The sequence below is a fragment of the Lissotriton vulgaris genome, chromosome 7 (assembly GCF_964263255.1).
Source record: "Lissotriton vulgaris chromosome 7, aLisVul1.2, whole genome shotgun sequence".
Taxonomy (NCBI): Eukaryota; Metazoa; Chordata; class Amphibia; order Caudata; family Salamandridae; genus Lissotriton; species Lissotriton vulgaris.
The window spans coordinates 1,406,677,856-1,406,701,832 of NC_141695.1; the positions used below are offsets into that span (position 1 = coordinate 1,406,677,856).

General features: G+C 44.1%; 1 protein-coding gene across 4 annotated transcripts in view; it reads right to left on the bottom strand.

The window, feature by feature from the left end:
* Window positions 1–23,977, bottom strand: part of LOC147705734 (sulfotransferase 1C1-like) — a 698,364-nt gene that overhangs the window by 552,753 nt on the left and 121,634 nt on the right. For 2 of the 4 annotated variants that reach the window (XM_086932178.1, XM_086932179.1), the window contains exon 3: window positions 4,340–4,468. The exons of the other annotated variants lie outside the window; for them this stretch is intronic. In XM_086932178.1, coding sequence (XP_086788304.1) covers window positions 4,340–4,468 — 129 coding nt within the window. The remainder of the gene's footprint in view (window positions 1–4,339; window positions 4,469–23,977) is intronic. 4 annotated transcript variants of the gene reach the window in all.

Genomic DNA, 23,977 nt, shown 5'->3' on the forward strand with positions numbered 1-23,977 from the left:
TAGGAAGCACTCAAGTTGTGTGAATTGTGGCTTAAGGAATCGCAAAATACCACCAACTTTCAGGTTGGTGGTAAATTGCGATTTCTTTGAAAAATGCATTTCTTGGCATTTTTCAAAGTGCCATGTGGGTCACATACATGCCCTTAGGGCATGTATGTGGGCCACATGTGCACACATGTTAATTTCAGGGGTGCAACAGGGTGTCCTATTGACACCCTTGCAACCCTGAAATTGCATTCTCAATTTGCGATTCTCTAATTGAGAATCTCAAATTAAGAATGTCTTCCAATTCATTCCTAAGGGCCTTCTAGCCCATAGGAATGAATGAGAAGGTATTCCTTATTTGCGAATCGCAATTTGCTTTTCGCAAATAAGGAATAATTGTGACTCGCAAACAAATTTGCTAATCCTACCTACATTTCGTTTTGCGATCCTCTAATTGCGATTCCCAAAAAATCGTAATTTGAGAATCCCAAAACAAAAATTACCTACATATGGCCCTTAATCCTTTACCCCGGGGCCCATTATTAAAACCGGTTTTAATAGCCTGCTACAAACAAGGTTTTATCTCATCCTGTTCAGAATTGATTCTGGCCCCTATTTTTAAAAAGGGAGACTGTAACGATCCCATATGCTATAGACTCATTTCAATTATAGATTCATTTGTAAAAGTGGCCGGTAAAATTTTACTAAATAGATTACAGACGTGGGCTGAGGACCTTGGCGTAATCTCAGAACTGCAATATGGTTTCCGACAAAGCCTTGGTACTATTGAACAAGGGCTAAACATCATCTCAGGTATATATACGCAAGCTAAACAGGGGAATTTTTGGATCTTAGTTTGCCATTTGAATCTTTTAGTCACTATAAACTTTGAACATCTTAGAAGACATGGGCGTGGAAACACCACTGATAAACTTCTTGAGGCAGTTGTATCAAGATGTACAGGCCAGGGTCTGCTATGGAGCACTAGGAGAGTGTACTTCTAAGTTCCCAGTCAGGAATTGGGTGAGGCAAGGGTGTGTTTTAGCCCCTTTTCTTTTTACTTTGTATATAAATGGCCTATGTCCTGTTTGAACCAGCGAATGCCAGGACTTCCCATATATTGGTAAACGTCCAATTCAAGACTTGTTGTACGCGGAAGATGCTGTTTTCATGTCCTGTACACAACTAGGGCTGCAAAGAGTCATTTCCAGCTTCTCAATCTTTATGTAAAACGTTGAGATATCTTCATCAATAATAAGAAGGTAGAATTCATCAATTGCTTTTCATATTTGGGGATTTCTTTGAAAAAAGGGCTTCTGGTCACATGCTATCTTATCCAGAAAATTGCAGTATTGATGAATTTTGCTAGAAAATTAGGCAAACAACCAATTGCAGAACTAATAAAGATCTATAAAGCAAAATGTGTCTCAACTGCCATGTCTGGAGCTGGCATTTGGGGCCACGCTGACCCACAACCTTTACAGCTAATCAAGAATGTTTTTTTGAGATATTTATTAGCGGCTGCAAACAGTACTGCTACTTATATCTGTCATGATTAACTTAGGTTGCCATACATATCAGACTTAATTAAGATTCAACCGATTCTGCTATGGTATGAGATATGGTCAACTACTTCTACTGGTTTTAATCGGGACGTGCTACATGACTGTCTTAAGTTACAAAGGGTGTTTTATATTCCCTGGATCAAAAATGTCAAAACAACTGGTGGATCTTGAGCACCCCGAATATGTTGATGACCCGGTTAGTATAACCACAAACTCAAGGAAATCACAAAAGATTGATTGTTTTGAGCTTTTGGAGACCAATAGATTTTCCATCAAAATATTAAAACTCACAGTTAGAGAAAATCAATCACTATTATTACAATCAGGTGTGCAAGCTTATCTTGTAAATGTAAATGGGGGATATGATAGGATGCTGTTGACCCGTTTTTGTTTAGGGAACTTATATAGACTACCATCCTTCCCAAACACGAAGGATTGTTTGAGATCTTTATGTCTGTGCCCATGTGATGATATATCTAGTATATCTACTCAATCTACTATGCATCTGTTGTTTTTTTTGTAAATTTTATACTGTGATACGAAAAAGATGGTTAGTACCATTACTACGGGAGCTAGGACTGAGACAATGCTGCCCAACTTTCCTCATGTTACAACTTTTAGAATATGATGTGTTTACTAGCCACCTAACTAAATATCTGAAGGGTGTGGTCAGAAGTAGAAAAACAATATGATTGATGGAACTTGTCTTTTTATGATCCCAATTTGATTGCTTAAGTTTGACTATGAGTTTCAAGTTTAAGTTTATTTGATTTAATTCTCTGCTGAGAACAACACATTTTTAAAAATAAATTTGTTATTAAATATTAATAAAATAATAATTTCAATACAATTTTTAACATTTTTTAAAAATTTGAACAGATTATGACACACAAATTCATGAGGCAGTGATTTAAGAAGCGGAATCAAACTCTATACTCTATACTTATGTACTATTGCATCTAGTTTGAATTAATTTTAGGTACAGATTTCTGGCCTCAACCAATGTCGGATTAGGGTATACAAAGAGAACATGCTTCAAATCTTGCACTCCTCCATTGCAGAGATAACATACACTAGTGGCATTTTCTTTGTGGTTCCACTTAGAAGTAAAAGATTTTAAGGGGAGAATCCCAAGCCGTAGTAATATTATGTATCGTCGTACTCCGTGCCTTAAGGTGAAACAAATGTAATGTTGCAAATGTTTACATTCTATTGACTCTGCATAAAGTTCATAATGATGCAATTTTGGAACAATGTTCAATGTCAAGATTGTAACTTATCCTCAGCGTTAAATGTTTTAAGAAGAGCCTCAAGTGCGCAGGAGTCCAAGATTTCAATAGTGCAGTTGTACAGTTCGATAATTTAAAAGCTGTAATTAAAATTAAAATTTGAATTAAAATATAAGTATACATAGATGGTTCGAGTTCAAATGTCTCCATTTTTAATAAAAAATCTTAAGGTGCCTTGTTCTGCATGTATGAGGTTATAAGCCCATCTTATGATGTTGGTAATGGCTCTGGCATATGAGCTTAGTGAAGATAGCTCAAGGTGCAGAGCTTGTGCAGGAACTGCTAGGTTAACTTTAAACAATTAACAAAGTATTTTCCCTTCTTTTGTTTGTATTTGTTGCCATTGTCTTATTGGAATGTATTCCAAAGTGTACAATAAAATGGGTGGAATTTTGGAGCTAAAAACCTGTAAAAGAGGAAAAAAGTACCTGTGCCTGGAGGAGAAATATAAACGTTGGAGTGCAGCGACATGTATGTCTGCTTAAGTTTGACTATGACAATGTACTTGTAAGATATTGTGATTGTTTTGTATAATGTTCTTTTATGATTTATTCTTTTAAATCGAATAAAGCTTATTTTGATTGATTGATTGATTGATGCCCGATCAATGCTGTTGGACACTCTGCCAGGTGACAGAAAATGACCTTTCAGAGTATCCAGCAGTAACCAAGTGATATGTTTATGAAAAGCACATGTTCTGCCTGCTTCAAAAATAATGCTAATTTTGGGCGGGGTTGTGGGGGGAACGACAATTTTGCTTTTGTTTGCTGCTGAATTTGCTATCCCAGGCTACATAATCTTGATAAGAACACTGCTCTGGTACCTTACACACACCCCAAACATGCTACATAGATCACACCGCCAATAAAGTACTCTTCCAATCAAGCACGCAACCAGTCTGGCAATGCGCTTTGATGCTTTGTAAGGATTATGAAGTGCTACACAAATGCGATTCAGTGGCGTGACACAGGCCACTGCAGCCTCTGCAGTCCAGGGGGCTTCCACCAGTGGCGTAACAAAACTTGATGCGGCCCCTCTGCAATTTACATGGAGGGACCCCTTGCAGACTCACTTAGGAACTCTCAGGTCAGGGAAATGTGCTGAGCGAGCCCCCAGGTGCTCGGCACCCCTGCAGTTCGGGGGCCTTTTTTACGCCCTGGCTCCCACCCCTTCAAGGGGCCCCCATATCGCCAGAGCTAATTAGTATACATGAGATATGGGGGACTTGGATCCCACCTCACTTTCTGCAGGGGGGGGCATAATTTTGCGTTACACCACTGATGCAATTATATTTACTGTCTCAGAACAGTTACTGTCCCAGACCCAGAAGTATCGGAATAGTTCATCAGCTCCTTTCCAGGACAACTTGTAAAACATGTTGATTTTTAGCAAATATAAGTGGAAAATTATTCTGTTAAATGAATTGTGGACTCCATTTTTTTAAAATCAAAATGTTAAGAGAACAACCTTAAAAAGAGCTTTCTATACTTGAGGTCTTACCAGAAGGGACTGGCTTGGGGGCCACGATCTCGATGAAGGGGTGTCGGTCATAGGTTGGCGCCCTCCTACACATCTGCTCATCTCCACCATGGTGGATCATATCCACGATCTCCTGCATCCAGGTGGTCCCTGCTCCGCAGAATGGTAGAGAGTTGCAAGGAGAGTGACAAATGTAGGACAACAAAAAGAAGATTAGGGGAGCAGAGACAAAAAGGAGAATAGTAAATAACAGCATGCGAAATGGTATATCACATTTCTTTGTGTAATATCAACTATGATCCCACATGATTTTTGCTTCCTTTCCAGTTTCCAGTTGTGTTTTTCCTTGTAACCTGTGCATGGTCAGCAGGTGAAGGCGCTGGGAAGTATTTGGCCAAATTCATCTGGCAACCTAGCCCTTTAAAGCACTGGTTTCGAAGGCATGTGATCAACAGAGTAGATCAGAGGTTACATTTGAAATCTGGAAAAGATTTAATCACTTGGACCGTAGGTTCTAGTGGAGTGTGATGCTTTCTATTTAGATCGGGGGTCTCCAACATTTTGTATAATAAGAGCTACTTATTTGCAATGAGTATCACTGTGAGCTATTAATAGTGCTAGTGTTGCAGTAGTGACCACATCAGGCAAGGTTACTTTAGTGGCCACCAAATTACTAGGAGTGATCACCTCAGTGCATCAAAAAGGGTTGCCAGGGGTAATTTAAAAACAGATTGTGTCAATTGGTAATGCCTCTAAATAGTTAATACATAACTACCAAAACTGTAATGCCCCTGCCACACAAAGTAATAGTTATCATTTGAAGGTCTCTCACCATGATTTATCACTCAAAAATTAGCTTTAACTACTATGTAAATGTAGCCATTTTTCCCCCAAATATCAGCTTATGCACACAACGTTATCTTGAATACACAGTTTTGGCACACATCCATTAATTCAACTAAGAATATTGTTATAATTCAGATGGCTGGGATGCACATAGGAGAGAAAATTACAGGTACCTAGGAAGCTACCAGTGGCTCTCTAGCTACTTGTTGGAGAAGCCTAATTTAGATCAAGGGCACCTTCTGGGTAAAATAGGGTTGGGGAGGGGGATTTGAAAGGGAGGTGGAATTAATCCGATTGGCTACAGAAATGGATGTTGGAATACGAGAACAGCAGACCCCCATCCCTATGTTTGCATTCTCAACCGGGGAACTTTTTTTTCTCTTTAAGCAGACGTTGTTCCTAAACAAACCAATACTGCTTTAAAAAAACCTTTCCATTTTGGTAAACTTCATGGGGTGCATCTCCTGAACCACTGCCTACTCCCCCTGAGGCCATCCAACACCGTTTTACAAAGGTGGACCTCTCCCTCAGCGAATCATTTGCCCCTTCCTTTGAGGTGTTGGTAACTGATCAATGATTTGCAACCTCATTTCCAGTCTCAAACCACTGATACGTACTAGACTGAACTTCCATTAGAAGTGGACGCTCCTTTCATACTACTTCCTAATTGCCATTCTCTTTGGATTATTAAACCCGTTTAGCAAGTTGTCAAAGCTTTTTTGACTTGCAAAGTGGATTTGATGTATACTTAAAAGCCATTGTGTGGTCACAAACCCTGTGATTTTGCAAATCGGTGTGTTTGTTAAATTGCTTTATACACATGTCTCCAAATTGCTCAGGTACTAGCAGCCAGTATTTTTCAGAGACACCATAATCCGGTAAGAAGCATACTCAGTATACCCTCTTAATAACATATCTTTGTTATGTGTGATTGCCATCTGGTCTCATTGCATGGGTGAAGGTACACATTGTGATCTGGCAACGGTAGACCCAGCATCTAAGTGGACAGGATGTTGGCTACTACATCTCAGTCTGGGGGTCAAAGAAGAGATGAACCTGAGGGATATTATCTTGAAAATAAAGTAGGCCCTCAGAATAGTGACCCTTTGAGGAGGGGTTCATGGTGGAATCTTGTGAAAATACACTGCTTTATTTGTAGAGTTTTTCCTTCGAAATCCACAGTTGATGTGATGAATGTCAGTGTACTAAGGATGTAAGTTATTGATTCCTTATGACTCTTTCTTCCACTACCATACCTTCCTGCCCCTTTAAGTCTATCTTGTAGGTTCTTTTTCATCCCTGCTTTCTCCTCTTGTCACAGTTTGCTATTTTTGTGGTACTCTTGCTTAGGCTCAAAGATTAATGTGGAAAAGGGAGTGACGGTTTGCAGAAATAAGTACCAGTCAGCCCCACTGGCAGCCACCAGCTCAAATGCAGCACTGATATTATGTAGGTACAGTATCAGTACTAACACCCAGAGGTCACAGATGGACATGAATCCACCTCTGTGGTGCCCACATTACAAGGGAAACATTCAGTGATAGGGCTTGGGTAGAAAGAAGAGTTTGCAATACACTATGACATGCAACTTAAAGTCAAAGGGGTACTACATAATCACTAGGCCTTTACCACCTGTGCTGCTGGTTAAGAGAAAGTCCTACTACCTGTTTGCAGAACGAGGGACAAGGGCTTGATTGTTATCTTGAAGGAAAAAATGGAACACAGCCATTGAGAGGCACACATTTTACACACTGCACCTGGATAAAGTGGTGGAAGTGGATAGTATCCCTACATTCGGATCAGTTGAAAAAAATGTGATTTTGATCCTTTCTGAGCAAATCTTGGTACACACGAGTGCTACGAAGGTTAAAGGATAGGTCTTAGTATTGATGTAACTATTTTCTAATTTGCCTATGAACATGAACTATTTTGCAGTTGACACAATAATGCTGTGATGTACAGAACTGTGTTTTTCTTGACCTATGCTAACTAGGCTGAACTCCATTTTGTATTAATATGGCTGCCTCATAACATTAATTGTGTGTTTATATTTCTCATTGACACAGCACCAAAATATGCATTGATGCTTATGTTGACATGCAGTTCTCAAAGTACTCCGGAGGAAGCCTTTAATTACTTTTCAAGGTCTTTCCTTTTTGCCCAGTGTACTCTATTTATCTAGGAGTTTGCTTATGCAGCGAGAGTTTGTCTTACTCCCACAATGACATTAGGTGCTAGGACCCTGTTGAGAAGGCCATGGGCAAGTAGAAGTTACTGGCCCCAGCCATGGGAGTTAAGTAATTTTACTCCTGATGTCCAGGGGCCTGGCCTACTATGGAGCCAGAGCAACTGACCCAAGTACCTGTTCAGCACCTGACTCTCTGTGGTAGCGCAGGTCAAAGAGTCATCTTGGTGGGGAGTGGGTGGTTTGGGGGGATTGATACAGGAAGGTAAACACAGGCTCACAACTCAAAGTATGTTCAATAGCAGCAATACATGATTGCCCAGTCAAATACTGTGTTTTAGGACAACATTTGTATTTGTACACAAACATAAAAATGTAATATGGCATATAACAACAATAGACAGTCTCCTGAGGTCAGGGCTCTAGTGTTCAATAGGCAGGTCCCTTAGTTCCACTTCAATCTTACTAGCAGTAGTGGTTATTCTCCATTCACTATAGGGGACATTAAGGTGAGGCACCACTAGCACTTCAAAGTCTTAGGAGTCCTACTCTGATTCTGTTAGAAAAATCAAAAGTGTTCCAGGGCTGGAGCATTATGTGGCAAAAAAGTACCCCCAGCCTTTCAGCCCGTTGATCAGTCTTATCCGTACCAGCAGCTCTGCAGGGCCTGTGTCTGGGTGTCCTCGGCACACCTCCGATGTAACAGTAAGTTATATTTGGCCTTCTCCACAGGTGGGGAGGCAGTCCTTTGGCTGCTAGTTCTGGTCCTTAGTCAAGGAACGGGCCCACAAAGGTCATCACTATGGCCACTCCTCATGACAATGGCATGAACCAGGCTACAATACTTGTCTTGCCTGATACCCCCCTCTTGCACACTGGGTCACCACACAAGCTCCTCATTCGGTCAATGGCCCAATCGGTACAGCAGCAGGTTCCTGATCACTGCGTTCCCCTCTGGCATATGGGGTCGCCGACTTGAACTTGCACACAGGCAATGAACCGATCAGTGCAGTAGCCATTTCCTCACACCTAACTACAGGAATACACTTGCCAGGATCCCCACTGGATCTCGTTCCTTCCAGCACTTTCCTTTTTCTCAAAGGGCTCACTGGTCTTGACAAGCTGACAGGCACCGCTGCTCCAGGCTACAGGGGAAGGCGGTCCTTGATGCCCGCTCACCCAGCTGGGAGACTGTCAGGCCTTAGCCTCCAGCTGTAGTCACTGGCAGACGTCTTGCAGAGTGTCTCCTCCTCACTCAGCCTGACAGGTTGCTTGACAGTTGTCAATTTTAGGAGCCTCAAGCTCCCTTTCTTATAGTCCATTTTCAGACACAATATGTGATTTAGGGCCTAAGTCTTTGACATTTGTGTTGGGGTCTGCTCCCTTTGAAGTGCCCACTCCTCTGCCCTTGCTTTGCTCCCGTAAACATTTTGTCACAGCAGGAGTGACTTCAAATCTGATAGCCAAATCACAGGCCATGGGAGTAACTAGAGGTTCACACCTGGATGTCAGTCACTGTGAAATGTGTATCAAAAGGTTTCCGCAGTGCCCCAGCCCTGCTCCTTATGATTCTCCTATCAGCCCCAGCTCCTTGCTGAAATGTTGCCGGGACCCTTTCCAGTGACCTCTCCCTAAATCAAAGAGAACCCTTGAAGTATACTGGAAAGACTGGCTCTTCCATCCTCTAGTGTCTCACCCAGCTCTCAGGAATGCAGCAGTCCACAAATCTCACTGGGGGTAATCCTCTACCTGCTTATGCTCCTCTGGTCAACCCAGGGTCTCCCAAAATGAAATCCAGAACCTTCCATGTATTGTACTATTCACTAGCACACATGCATATGACATATGCACTGCACAGCACTACATACTTTCTTGTTGTAGGTCAAAGGTGAGTAGAGCACACAGCTGCTGAACTTTACATGAGTGAGCCTGTAGGCCTTACTCAAGAGACACAGGGAAAAATGCCTGTTCACATCTACTGATAGTTACACGGTATGCTGCCACCACCACATTTGTGCTACTTAACTGCTGGCAAAGGCAGTAGTCTTTCACCACTATGAGAGTAGCCCTTTGGGCGCCCCTTACAGACCAAGACTGTAATCCGTGAAACAAGACTATGTCATGGCGCACACACATGATCTGTGTTCGCCCATGAACCACCAGGGATCCAGACATTGTGCAGGTCTGTCACCCTGCAAGTGACTTTTCAGTTCAAGCATTAGGTCTACGGAGTCTCATTATTATTCTCTTGTTGGGGGTGGGGGGGTAGTGCTACAATGGTGGTATTATGTGGCAATAATGATTATGTCCACAAGTTGCTGTTATATTTATTCATATACTCACCCTATGCGGACTGTAAGCTAGTCATTACTTTTTACGGGAAACTTGTCTATAAAACCCCGGTTTTTGTGCTGTGTCTGGCTTCTTGGGAATCTAGTAGGGATGCGGTCTATCTATTAGGGATGTATGACGTTACAACACATACTTTTACAACTCCTACCTTTACAACGAATTTTTTACACCGCAACATCCATTACAACGCATACCATTACAATGCATGCCATTACAACGAAATCTTTGAAACTACCTTTACAACGCATTCCACTACAACACATGCTACATTTACAACGCATACCATTACAACGCATAACATTACATTGCATGTAAGGTAAGTATTGGATAGTGTAGGGGTAAAAATTACTATTCTAACTCCAGGGGGTGCAACAGTAGGGTAAGTGTTGGATAGTGTAGGGGTTACAATTACTATTCTAACTCCAGGGGGTGCAACAGTAGGGTAAGTGTTGGATAGTGTAGGGGTTAAAATTACTATTCTAACTCCAGGGGGTGCAACAGTAGGGTAAGTGTTGGATAGTGTAAGGGTACTATGTGTTGTAATGCTATGCGTTGTAATGGCATGCGTTGTAGTGGTGTGCGTTGTAGTGTCATGAGTTGTAATGGTTGCGTTGTAAATGCATGCGTTGTAATGGATGTTGCATTGTAAAAGTTTCGTTGTAATGGTAGTGCATTGTAAAAGTTGCGCTGTAAAGGTTGTTTCCCATCTATTAGTCTATTTTCCAGGTTGTTCTCATTGCTGCATCTATTTTAAATGCAAAGAGCCATCATACAATTGATTTATGAGCCTTAAGATTGATTTATTGTGACTAACTATATTTTTGTCATCTGTATTTAACTTTATTATTTTAATAAACCTTCATGGTTTTTCTAATCTACTGATCTTGAAACTTTTTGAGTCGGTCCTTATTTATTGACTGTTTTATGACTTCACTTTGTTGAAGCCTCAACTGCTTGATCCAGTTTGAAAAAGTAGGATTTGTTCTTGCCACCATTTTGGCTGTTGTCAGAGTCAAACAACCCAGACCCAAAGAAGAGTAAAGGTGAAATGTGCATGAGTAGAACCAAATCTTCAGTGCACAATTTTTTGCACCTAATGCTAGATTTGCACTTGCAAAAGGTGACCTTTAATCCTGATCATTGTTACCTCCACAGTGGGTTATCCTGACCTCAGGGGCGTAACAAACACCCCTGCAGCCCCCGCAGTGCGGGGGGGCCCCACTGTTCAGTAAATGAAGGGAGCCCCCTCAGCTCTTCGGTAGAGAGCCGGTGCCCAGGACTGAAGAGAAACAAATTATAAAATTACATTGTTTCTTTTCAGTCAGGGCCACGAGCCAGGCTGGAAAAGGATTTGGGGTGGGGGCCCCAGAGACTGCATTCTCCACAGGGCTCTGCTCCTCTGAGGCAGCACAGAGCTGACAGGGGCAGGAGAAGGATTGCAGCTTCCTCCAGGAACAGGGTCTGCTGGGACGCATTGAAAGGTAAACAAGCATTTGCACTATATGGTTTTGCAATATCTGCATTTGCATATATGCAAGTCATATATGCTTTGTATTGGAATAGCTAGTTGTGGAATTGTGTTATGTGGATTGAATATGTGTAGTGAAATAATGTGGCATGGTGTGCAGTTTAATTATGTGGATAGTAATTGTGTGGTATTGAGTGTACTGGAATTCTATAGTGTGGGATTATGTGTCATGGAGTGGGATTGTGTGTCTTGGAGAGAGAGTATTTGCAATGGTATTTTGTGTTGTGGAGTGGTATGTAGTGGAGTTTACTTATGTGGTGTGCTGGTAAATATTGTAGCATTGTGTGGAATTTTGTGGTATAGATTGGATGTATGTGGTGCATTGTGCAATTGTGTTGTTGGTTTGAATTATGTAGTTTGTTGTTGAATTATGTGGTGTGGAATATAAATGTGTAGAGTTGACTTTGTGTGACGTGGAAGTGTGCGCTGTTGAGTGAAAATTATGTTGAGTGGTAATATGAGGCTTGGTGTGAAGCGTAGTTATGTGGAATGTTGCTACGTGGCATAGACTGGATTTATGTGGAGTGTATTTATGCAATATGGAGTACAGCATAATTATGGGGAGGTAAATTATGTGGTGCTGAGTGTAATTATGTGGAGTGTAATTATGTTGTGGGATGAATTGTGGAATTGTGTGACGTGTGAAATTATATGGCACGGTGTGGTGTATAATTGTGCTGAGTGGAATTATGCATATTTACAACAAGGGGTGGTGAGGGACAGAGTCTCTGAATTAAGCAGAAAGCTCTCACCCAGTCAAGAGATCAGGGCTAGATCCAACACCGTTTTTTAGCTCACTGCACCATCCCAGTTTCAGAACCTGGCTGTATGCAAATTAGTCTGTTCCTGTCCCAGTGCATGATGGGAACAGGGCAAACCAAACTACAAAAGCCAATTCTTACACTGGGAAGGAAACAAGCTCCCGGGGACCGGTTTCTGGCATTACAGCCATCTTCGGCCCGGTTTGCTTGAATCCTGATGGTGCAATGAGCAAGGGTCTCACATCTGAGAATACCCTTCCACGCTTAGGGTGGACAAAAATATTTACAACAAGGGGTGGTGAGGGACAGAGTCTCTGAATTAAGCAGAAAGCTCTCACCCAGTCAAGAGATCAGGGCTAGATCCAACACCGTTTTTTAGCTCACTGCACCATTCCAGTTTCAGAACCTGGCTGTATGCAAATTAGTCTGTTCCTGTCCCAGTGCATGATGGGAACAGGGCAAACCAAACTACAAAAGCCAATTCTTACACTGGGAAGGAAACAAGCTCCCGGGGACCGGTTTCTGGCATTACAGCCGTCTTCGGCCCGGTTTGCTTGAATCCTGATGGTGCAATGAGCAAGGGTCTCACATCTGGAGTGGAATTATGCAGCATGTTGCAGAGTTATATTGTGTGGAGGGTAATTATGTGTTTTGGAGTGGACTGTCAATATGTTGTGTGAAGTATAATTATATAGGTTGAAGTGGAATTATGTGTAGTTGAAATGTGTTGTGTGGAGTGTAATTATGTGGTTTGGAGTGCCATTAAATTGTGTGGGATGTTATTATGTGATGTGGAATTATGTGGTATGGAGTGAAGTGGAAATATGTGTTTTTTTAATTGTGAGGATTGTAATTATGTGGTATGGAATGTTGTAGGGTTACATTATTTATAGTAGAATTGTGTGGCATGGAATTATCAGATGTTCAAATGTGCTGTGTGTGGTAGATTTAGCATAGCTGCCAAGGTTTCAGATTGCGATGTGTGACAGTTTCATAATTTCAGTGTAATTATGAGTGACATTTCAACGACTATGAGTGACACTTTCTCGTGAGCAAAATCAAGCAATTAAGAGGAGGGAAACATATAAATATTAGAAATTACGCCCATTTGAGCAACTAGAAACTAAGAAAGTCACTGAACTAAAGTGCGCTAACATCAGGCTATTAAAAACTGAGCAGAGTCAGACTGTGTGAATGCCACCCATTATTACAGTTAAATTATGAAAAAGTCAATTTTGCCAATCTGAAACCTTGGCATCTATGAAGAAATCATTGTGAAAATGTGCTCTAATTGAGGTGTATTCCTCTGCACGCTCATGGTGACAAGCCTTCCAGGTGTCTTTGCAAACTTGCAAACACCAACCAGTTTTTCACCAGCTACATGTTAATGTAACTATACAAAATAAATACATAGGATGTTCTCTGCAGAAATCAGAGGTTTGCCTGCGCCAGGTTATACTTACTCCAGCACTTTAAAAGTGTCACTGCATTCAAAGTCCAATCAGACCTCCCATAATATCTGGTTACTCTGCGTAGAAATGCTGCAAAGTTGTTTTTAAATGCTAATCTGCTGTTAGAATAAACCTTCCAAAAAGAGCTGCTTTCATCTATGAGTAATCAGTCCGTTTCTGGGATGCTAAAATCACGGTAAGACCCAGTGACTTACCCTCTAGTGCCTCCTCAGTGATCTTCTGTCTGGGGTAGGGTGCAACTGGGATCTAACATATTTTAGGACTATGTGGTCTAGACTGCCCTAGTCTGAAGTGTTTCATCCATTTAGCCAGGAGTGTGGAGGAGGGGAGATCCAAACCTGAAGCAGTATGTGTAGTGGTGACTCTGATGCTCCCAGACTAGAGTTATGACACAGCTCCCTGCGCCACGGTAAGCACAATCAGTGCAATCAGTTTGTCTGAGAAGCAAGGACTGTAGGTGCATTAATACAACACCTGCTGGATGAATCGGGACCCGAGGCCTCTTCTGTGTATGTGTAAATTGGGCCTCACAGGCCTGCAACCAGCAGGCAGCGGCTCGAACTTGAGAGGCTGGATGAGGCAATATAGTAGACTGTTAGAGCATGTCTTTCGATGGACTCTGGTCAAAAGAAGGGCATTGGGGACCGCGGGAGGGCCAACAGGCGTTGGATGACTGCGAGGTGACTAACCACAGTAACAGGTGGAACTACGAGAGATAACTGGAGGGCCTAACCTCTGAGGAGCAATAATTCATCGCAGTAAGGTGAGGGGAGATTATGTCTATGCACTCCGAGAGTGTATTGTGTGATATCAATACAATGTCACCTGGGTACAGTAATGCTTTCGGAAACCATTGTCACTCATTTAGCAATTACTCATGCAACACCCCTAATCAGTGCAGCAATATATCTATCTTGCACCTGAAGAAATCAACGCTCTGACACAGGTAAGAGTTACCAATACACCTAGGTCACAGGACTTATGGGACCTTCCCCCTTGTGAATATTTTGGGCTGTGCTCCTCACCTTCTTAGGTTACCTTCACAATTAACATTTTTGTTTTTCATTCCGGTATGTCTGCTGCTGAAAATAGCTTTTACCGCCGTGTGACAGTTTTGAAGAAAACAAGTAGGAATCAGCCTGGAAACAGACTCCCGCATGATATTCCTTTAATACTTACTCATCGTTATTTATATTCCCCCAACAAAACAGCAATAAAATTTGGCACTTTAGCACTGTGGTGCCATCGTGTTGGAATCTCAGATCCCGGCTCCTCCATGCAGAGCGGCCGTTTTTGCACATCGCTCCCTGCAGGGAGGCAGAGGTTATCCCGAGTCACACCGCCCACTCCAGAGCTCCGGTGCCCTTCTCAAGCCCCTAGCTCCAGTCAGGAAGCAGTCCTTGCAGATGTTGCACTCGAAACAGCTGACATCGAAGGGCTGCCGGTGCATGGCTCAAGCCTGCAACAAATCCTCGCGAGACCTAACTTTATGTACATACTATGGAAATACGGCAAAATGTTGTGGGCATAGAAAAGGGACAGTCAGTACAGGACTACCACACAGGCAGCTGTACTGCATAACAAAATGTACTGCCTCAGGTTAAGGAGACAGGGGAAGTGTAGGAAAGTGGTTTTCTGGTGCAGAAACCCCCCACTCACTTTTGCCAGTCTACTAGTGTGCCATGTCTACAACCCACTGCCCTGGCATAGATCAGTCACCCCTCTAGTTGGGTGCACTATACCAGTGGTGAGGGCACAGGTGCATGAACCCTGTACCCCAACAGTGTATAAGTCCATTATTTGACATTGTTAGTGCAGTGCTGCCATTAAGAGAATATGGTGCTGGGAGTTTGTCATTACAAACTCCACAGCACCATAATGGCTACAGTGAAAACTGAGTAGTTTGGTATCAAACTTCACAGCACATTAAACCTGCATGGATTTAATCCTGTGGGATTTAATGAAAAATGCACACAGAGGGCATCTCAGAGCAAGGGCGTAACAAACACTCCACAGCACCCACGGTGCGGATGGCCCCCACTCTTCAGTAAAAGAAGGGGGCCCCCTCAGCTCTTCTGTAGAGAGCTGTGAGAGAGAGGCTTGTTCTAAAGCAAGCCTCTCTCCCTCTAAAGCAGCCTGCACTCAGCTGCTCCAGGGTGACCCAGGAATGAAGAGGAACAAAGTATCAACTTACATTGTTTCTCTTCAGTCAGAGCCACTGAGCCAGGCAGGAAATGGATGGGGGAGGGGGCCCCAGAGACAGCATTCTCCACAGGGCTCTGCTCCTCCAAGGCAGCACAGAGCAGACAGGGGCAGGAGTTTCAGCTGTTATGTTTATTTCACCACTATAATATCACTTGTTTTTCCTCTGGACTTCCATAAAGCAGTGCCATAAAGCCATTTTCCAAAGTTGAAACTAGAAGAAACCATTTGCAGATGTTCAACTGGAATTTCTACTAAGGTCCACAATCTAAAAGGGCGAGTGCTGTAGTATGAATGGGTTTCTCTGGTCTCAATGGCTACTTTGGCAGGTTTGGAAAGGGTTCTTAATATTAGATGCATATACTGCCATGAATAGAGAGTCATCTGATTGGGGACAGGCCAAGCTCATTCCACTGCCTATAGTAAGTTCAGTTTATAGCACACACAAATGTTTTAGGCCCAGTCAGCCAAGATATGCCAGTTTGAGCTGTGAAATAAAACATGTGTCAGTGTAAGGATTATAGGGGCCGGAGTTTTTAATAGCGTGAACTAGACCCGAGACATTGGGTATCAGAGCGCTGTACATGAGCACCAGTTTCGTTTCAGATGGACACATTCATTTTTGTTAGGCATGGAGAGATTAAGTGATTTGCCCAGAATCACAGGATGTTGAGCGTCATCGTTGAGACTCGAACCCGGTTCCCCAGCTTTGAGAGCAACCGCTCTAGTCGTAAGGCTACATCCTCCTAAATTTGGCAATTTGTTTTGCCAAATTCTTCTACCCAATAAATGGACAGTTGTGGAGAGCTGCCTGCCCAAACTTTGTCAAAATAGGAAAACTGACAATATCTTTATAAACACACAAATTAACTCAAAATGTACATGCATATGCACTTGATTCACTTTAGGGTTCAGTCGTGTTTAAAGCAGATATTTTCATGAGAACACAGCATGTAAGAAAAATACATCAGTTTTAATTAATGTATAATAATATAAAACTTTACAACCTTTAATACGGTTGTGCTGTGCTAAATTTCCATTGTACTGTTTTGACATTTTGATACATCCACTTATAATTCAACTTACAAAGTTCTATTTTAATTAACTTCCCCATCATTTATGAACATATTTCATGCAGAATTGCAAAGCACATAGAGCAGCCAGAAGCAGTGAACACAACAAAGGATTGAGTCAGCCACACTGTTTACCCACACCTATCCTTCTATCTATCTATCTATAATGTATATATCTATATATATTCACTGAAAAAATCATAGGTTTCAGGCCTGTTATAGTTAGGAATTATCATTTAGAAAACCTTTGAAATTCACTGAAAAAACATAGGTTTCAGACATGTTATAGAATACCTAGATTGAAGTGGTCCACCCCAAGGAAGGAAGGTGTTCCCACTTGCCTTTTCCCACAGCCATACCCAGAAGACAATTCAGTAGCTTCCCTTGGAGGAGTGGTAAAACGGGTCTGCTGACAGAGGAACTGAGGAGGAGGAGGGGGACTACACCTCCCATCAACTCTAGCGCGCAGGCCGCTGATCCGCGGGGGCGAAGCCCGTCCATGCCCAGAGGGGGCTGGACTGGGCCCTCCTCTGACTCCCAATATCCCCTAAGAGCCACCAGATCATCGCTAGCACCTGGGGGTGCTTGTATTGCGGCCAGGGCTGGGCAGGGCAGCCCTCTGACGTCCAGGATCTAACATGGGTAAGTGCAAAACAACGTGCTCTAATGACCTGCCTAAGACCAAAGCTAAAATTCCCCGGAATTGTGGCTCAATAATGTCCTACAAACGAGTGCTGTTGGGGCAATTACTTCAGAGATACATAACGTAGAAGCACAACTGGGAATAGGTGGCGAGACTGCCAATACCAATACTTTACCATTGTTAGCCCCCAGCACATCAGGGATGGACATTGCTAGGGATGCTATAGATAACTTGGTAGGGGATCAAGGCTCCACTCAAGGGATAGTTACCACGTCGCCCCCACTTTCTGGACTTTCACTGGAGACTGTCAACATACCTTCAACCTCCTTAATTGCGCCGCCCCGGACTGATAAGGAAAAAAAGAACGAAAAGCGCTAAGGGTATCAAGGAAGGTCCCATTAAAAAGCCTTTGCTCCCCTGGTGGTGCCTGGTACTCAATTGAATCCCACAAAGAGCCCTCCCGCTCCCTCTGGAGCTACATCCATGGACACTCCTATGGACATAATTTTGACCCATATTGACACTCTATTTGAAACACTGAGACAGGAATTAATTAATTGTATGAAATATGGGGTGGATGGATTCATGAAGAAATTGTCTAACTTTGAGAATAAATGGATGGGTGGAGCAGGAGGGGCATCTACGAATGTTACAAAAGGGAGTGAACATGAAAATAGCAAAAGTGGCCAGCATGAAGTAGCCAGCAGGAATAGTAACCTAAATAGCACTACAAATTTGGGTATCAGGTGCGTTACAAGTGTAGCTTGTCCTAGAATTCCTGGTCCTGACCACCAGAGGAATGTTGATCATCCTCAGGAAGGTAGCAGTATTTTGGCTCAACAGGGCAACTTAGAACGCCATTGAAGGGATGATACCAACTCGAAGGTCCAATTCCCCAATTCAAGTGGTTTGATGAGTCAAGTTGGGATCCACTTGCCTTCGGAATCTACTCCATTGGTCGCAGTCCTTATTGGGGTACAGCAACTTAAAGTTAAAACAAGGGAAACTACAGAAGATCTAACCCGTAAAGTAACATATTGTTGCTCTAGACATTCTGAGGGCGGTCTAATGTCGTCCTCCCATGTTATAATGGCAAGACGTGTTGATTGTGTTGGTCATTGCCCCAAATTGTTTTGAAAACAAGGATGGTGCACCAAAGGCAAAGAGTCCAAGGCATCGTGAAATTGTAGAAAGAGTGAAATTGTAGAAAGTCAATCCTTTATTAATTCAAGCTTTAAAAGGCCTCAGCCAACGCGTTTAGTTCCTGTTGGAACTTCGTCAGGGCTTAGAAATCGCTTTATCAAGCTAGTACAGAAATCAGGTACCCGATGTGGAGAATGTCCACTGTGTGTCCGGAGCGCTTTCTTAGGTCATGTGTATTGTAAGAAAAACGCCGGCAGCTTGTAGGGCAACCAAATATCCCCACACTCAGTAAAGGTTTCAATCCAATGGAAATCAGGGATCTGTATTATCCAAAAAGTAACGCGCCATGAGGACTTAGATAACCCTCCGTTTTAAATGAAGTAAGGGTAAAGTTCAGGGCGGCAGTCATTCAGCTCAGAAAAATATCAAGATTGGGACGTATATAACCCCTCGTCGCATGGATACCTGTGTCTGCCCATCTACATGTGTCCCTCCTAAGCAAGCGGAGTAAGCGCCTCTGTAAACGCCAGCTCGTGAAAGCAGGTGGGGCATCTACGAATGTTACAAAAGGGAGTGAACATGATAATGGCAAAAGTGGCCAGCATGAAGTAGCCAGCAGGAATAGTAACCTAAATAGTACTACAAATTTGGGTATCAGGTGCGTTACAAGTGTGGCTTGTCCTGGAATTCCTGGTCCTGACACCCGGAGGAATGTTGATCATCCTCAGGAAGGTAGCAGTATTTTGGCTCAACAGGGCAACTTAGAACGCCATCAAAGGGATAATACCAACTCGAAGGTCCAATTCCCCAATTCAAGTGGTTTGATGAGTCAAGTTGGGATCCACTTGCCTCTGGAATCTACTCCATTGGTCGCAGTCCCTATCGGGGTACAGCAACTTAAAGTTAAAACAAGGGAAACTACAGAAGATCTAATCCGTAAAGTAAAATTTTGGTGCTCTAGACATTCTGAGGGCGGTCTAATGGCATCCTCCCATGTTATAATGGCAAGACGTGTTGATTGAGTTGGTCATTGCCCCAAAAATACTGAGGGAGATTGTGTGGTGGTTAATTTTGACAAAAATAATGTAGCAGGTTGGCTTTTTGATGGTAAACAGATGGGTGATACTGTGGGTATTAGAGCTCTCCCATTGGGGGTGTTTTATCCCCCTAAAACATTTGAAAGGCCGAATAATAGACCAAGCTTTGAGAACAGATCCTCTTGCATAGAAGACCAACACTTAGCTAGTGGTACTTCTACTTTCCCTTTAACGACTCGGGGTTGCAGTAGAGCTGGTTTGACTACTAGTGGGTTGAAAACTTTGAATAGATATGATGCCCTTTCACATTTAGATGGCAATGACTGACTAACCACCACCTCACCTATTCGGGTGGAAGAGTTAGACATACAGAGGAAGCATTTGCCTGTTATACCCCACTCCTTGCCATCTGGGGACACACTTAGGGGCTCATTAGGATGGCGGACGGAAGTGCCTCCGCAGACGCAGAGCATGCGGAGCATGCCTATTTTCCGTGCGCCCGCCGCGGACACTCCGTCCGCCAAATCAGGATACGAAATATGGGCCAAAATCCGTCCGCGGCGGTAGAACACGGTCCGCCGCACCACCACACCCAACCACGCGGCGGACGTAACCTATCCAGAGACTCCGCCGTACGGACTGACGTCTAGGACCGTCCTCCAAATCAAGATGGCGGAAAATACACATAAAAGCGCTGCGGAAAAACAACCTGCCTGAACACTGCGGATGCCCCACAGCGACCATACCCACCACGAGCCGCTCGCCGACATGGACCCTGCACTACACGCTTACCCGATACTCTTCGCGATCCACTACGTCCTAGTCTTGGCCCACCATCGAAAACATTCGCTGTCTGGAGAGGAGCACCTGCAAGGTCCGTGACGTAGGGAGGGGGGAGTGACATGTCCCGGAAACCACATATTCTTGTGTACGACAACGCCTCCAAGGGTCGTGACCCAGGTAGGGGGGAGTGACATGTATCTGAACCCACCGCCCTCAAGTAAATACAAATGCACACCAGCATCACACACGCAAGAATGACTCCGACAACCCACGACACATGATTGACAATTTTATTTACGCATAATCGGAGTAACATCACAGTCTAGGATCGAGCATGGGCAGTGTGGACACCAGAGCAGGTACATCAGATGCAGTACATCAGAGGCCATACATCAGTATGAGAATAGCAACAGGGCAGTGTGGACACCAGAGCAGGTACATCAGAGGCCATACATCAGTATGAGAATAGCAACAAGGCAGTGTGGACACCAGAGCAGGTACATCAGATGCAGTACATCAGTATGAGAATAGCAACAGGGCAGAGTGGACACCAGAGCAGGTACATCAGATGCAGTACATCAGTATGAGAATAGCAACAGGGCAGTGTGGACACCAGAGCAGGTACATCAGATGCAGTACATCAGTATGAGAATAGCAACAGGGCAGTGTGGACACCAGAGCAGGTACATCAGAGGCAGCACATGAGAGGGGCCAGGTGCATCAACAGTCCATGGCATCGAACAGCTACATAAGAGGCAGCACATGAGAGGGGCCAGGTGCATCAACAGTCCATGGCATCGAACAGCTACATCAGAGGCAGCACATGAGAGGGGCCAGGTGCATCAACAGTCCATGGCATCGAACAGCTACATCAGAGGCAGCACATGAGAGGGGCCAGGTGCATCAACAGTCCATGGCATCGAACAGCTACATCAGAGGCAGCACATGAGAGGGGCTAGGTGCATCAATAGCCCATGGCATCGAACAGCTACATCAGAGGCAGCACATGAGAGGGAAGCCAGCAGTATCAGAACACCAACAGGGCATTGTGCCCAACTGAGCAGGTACATCAGAGGCCATACATCAGTATGAGAATAGCAACAGTGCAGTGTGGACACCAGCGCAGGTACATCAGATGCAGTACATCAGTATGAGAATAGCAACAGGGCAGTGTGCCCAACTGAGCAGGTACATCAGAGGCCATACATCAGTATGAGAATAGCAACAGGGCAGTGTGGACACCAGAGCAGGTACATCAGACGCCATACATCAGTATGAGAATAGCAACAGGGCAGTGTGGACACCAGAGCAGGTACATCAGATGCAGTACATCAGTATGAGAATAGCAACAGGGCAGTGTGGACACCAGAGCAGGTACATCAGATGCAGTGCATCAGTATGAGAATAGCAACAGGGCAGTGTGGACACCAGAGCAGGTACATCAGATGCAGTACATCAGTATGAGAATAGCAACAGGGCAGTGTGGACACCAGAGCAGGTACATCAGAGGCAGCACATGAGAGGGGCCAGGTGCATCAACAGTCCATGGCATCGAACAGCTACATCAGAGGCAGCACATGAGAGGGGCCAGGTGCATCAACAGTCCATGGCATCGAACAGCTACATCAGAGGCAGCACATGAGAGGGGCCAGGTGCATCAACAGTCCATGGCATCGAACAGCTACATCAGAGGCAGCACATGAGAGGGGCTAGGTGCATCAACAGTCCATGGCATCAAACAGCTACATCAGAGGCAGCACATGAGAGGGCAGCCAGCAGTATCAGAACACCAACAGGGCATTGTGCCCAACTGAGCAGGTACATCAGAGGCCATACATCAGTATGAGAATAGCAACAGTGCAGTGTGGACACCAGCGCAGGTACATCAGATGCAGTACATCAGTATGAGAATAGCAACAGGGCAGTGTGGACACCAGAGCAGGTACATCAGAGGCCATACATCAGTATAAGAATAGCAACAGGGCAGTGTGGACACCTGAGCAGGTACATCAGAGGCCATACATCAGTATGAGAATAGCAACAGGGCAGTGTGGACACCAGAGCAGGTACATCAGAGGCCATACATCAGTATGAGAATAGCAACAGGGCAGTGTGGACACCAGAGCAGGTACATCAGAGGCCATACATCAGTATGAGAATAGCAACAGGGCAGTGTGGACACCAGAGCAGGTACATCAGAGGCCATACATCAGTATGAGAATATCAACAGGGCAGTGTGGACACCAGAGCAGGTACATCAGATGCAGTACATCAGTATGAGAATAGCAACAGGGCAGTGTGGACACCAGAGCAGGTACATCAGATGCAGTACATCAGTATGAGAATAGCAACAGGGCAGTGTGGACACCAGAGCAAGTACATCAGATGCAGTACATCAGTATGAGAATAGCAACAGGGCAGTGTGGACACCAAAGCAGGTATATCAGATGCAGTACATCAGTATGAGAATAGCAACAGGGCAGTGTGGACACCAGAGCAGGTATATCAGATGCAGTACATCAGTATGAGAATAGCAACAGGGCAGTGTGGACACCAGAGCAGGTACATCAGATGCAGTACATCAGTATGAGAATAGCAACAGGGCAGTGTGGACACCAGAGCAGGTACATCAGATGCAGTACATCAGTATGAGAATAGCAACAGGGCAGTGTGGACACCAGAGCAGGTACATCAGAGGCCATACATCAGTATGAGAATAGCAACAGGGCAGTGTGGACACCAGAACAGGTACATCAGAGGCCATACATCAGTATGAGAATAGCAACAGGGCAGTGTAGACACCAGAGCAGGTACATCAGATGCAGTACATCAGTATGAGAATAGCAACAGGGCAGTGTGGACACCAGAGCAGGTATATCAGATGCAGTACATCAGTATGAGAATAGCAACAGGGCAGTGTGGACACCAGAGCAGGTATATCAGATGCAGTACATCAGTATGAGAATAGCAACAGGGTAGTGTGGACACCAGAGCATGTACATCAGAGGCCAAACATCAGTATGAGAATAGCAACAGGGCAGTGTGGACACCAGAGCAGGTACATCAGAGGCCATACATCAGTATGAGAATAGCAACAGGGCAGTGTGGACACCAGAGCAGGTACATCAGATGCAGTACATCAGTATGAGAATAGCAACAGGGCAGTGTGGACACCAGAGCAGGTATATCAGATGCAGTACATCAGTATGAGAATAGCAACAGGGCAGTGTGGACACCAGAGCAGGTACATCAGATGCAGTACATCAGTATGAGAATAGCAACAGGGCAGTGTGGACACCAGAGCAGGTACATCAGAGGGCACACAACAGCAACTTACATCACACTATCAGGTGGATTGCGTGAAGTCCCCGCATCGGACAGACTGCCAGCACCAGAAACCGGAGTGTGACACACAGCCACAGATGTAGTGACTGACATGTGAGCCACAGACCCAGATACACTGCCAGCACCTGATACATGAGTGTGAGACACAGCCACAGCCCGAGTGACTGACACATGGCCCATAGACCCAGATACACTGCCAGCACCTGATACAGGAGTGTGAGACACAGCCACAGCCCAAGTGACTGACACATGGCCCATAGACCCAGATACACTGGCAGCACCTGATACA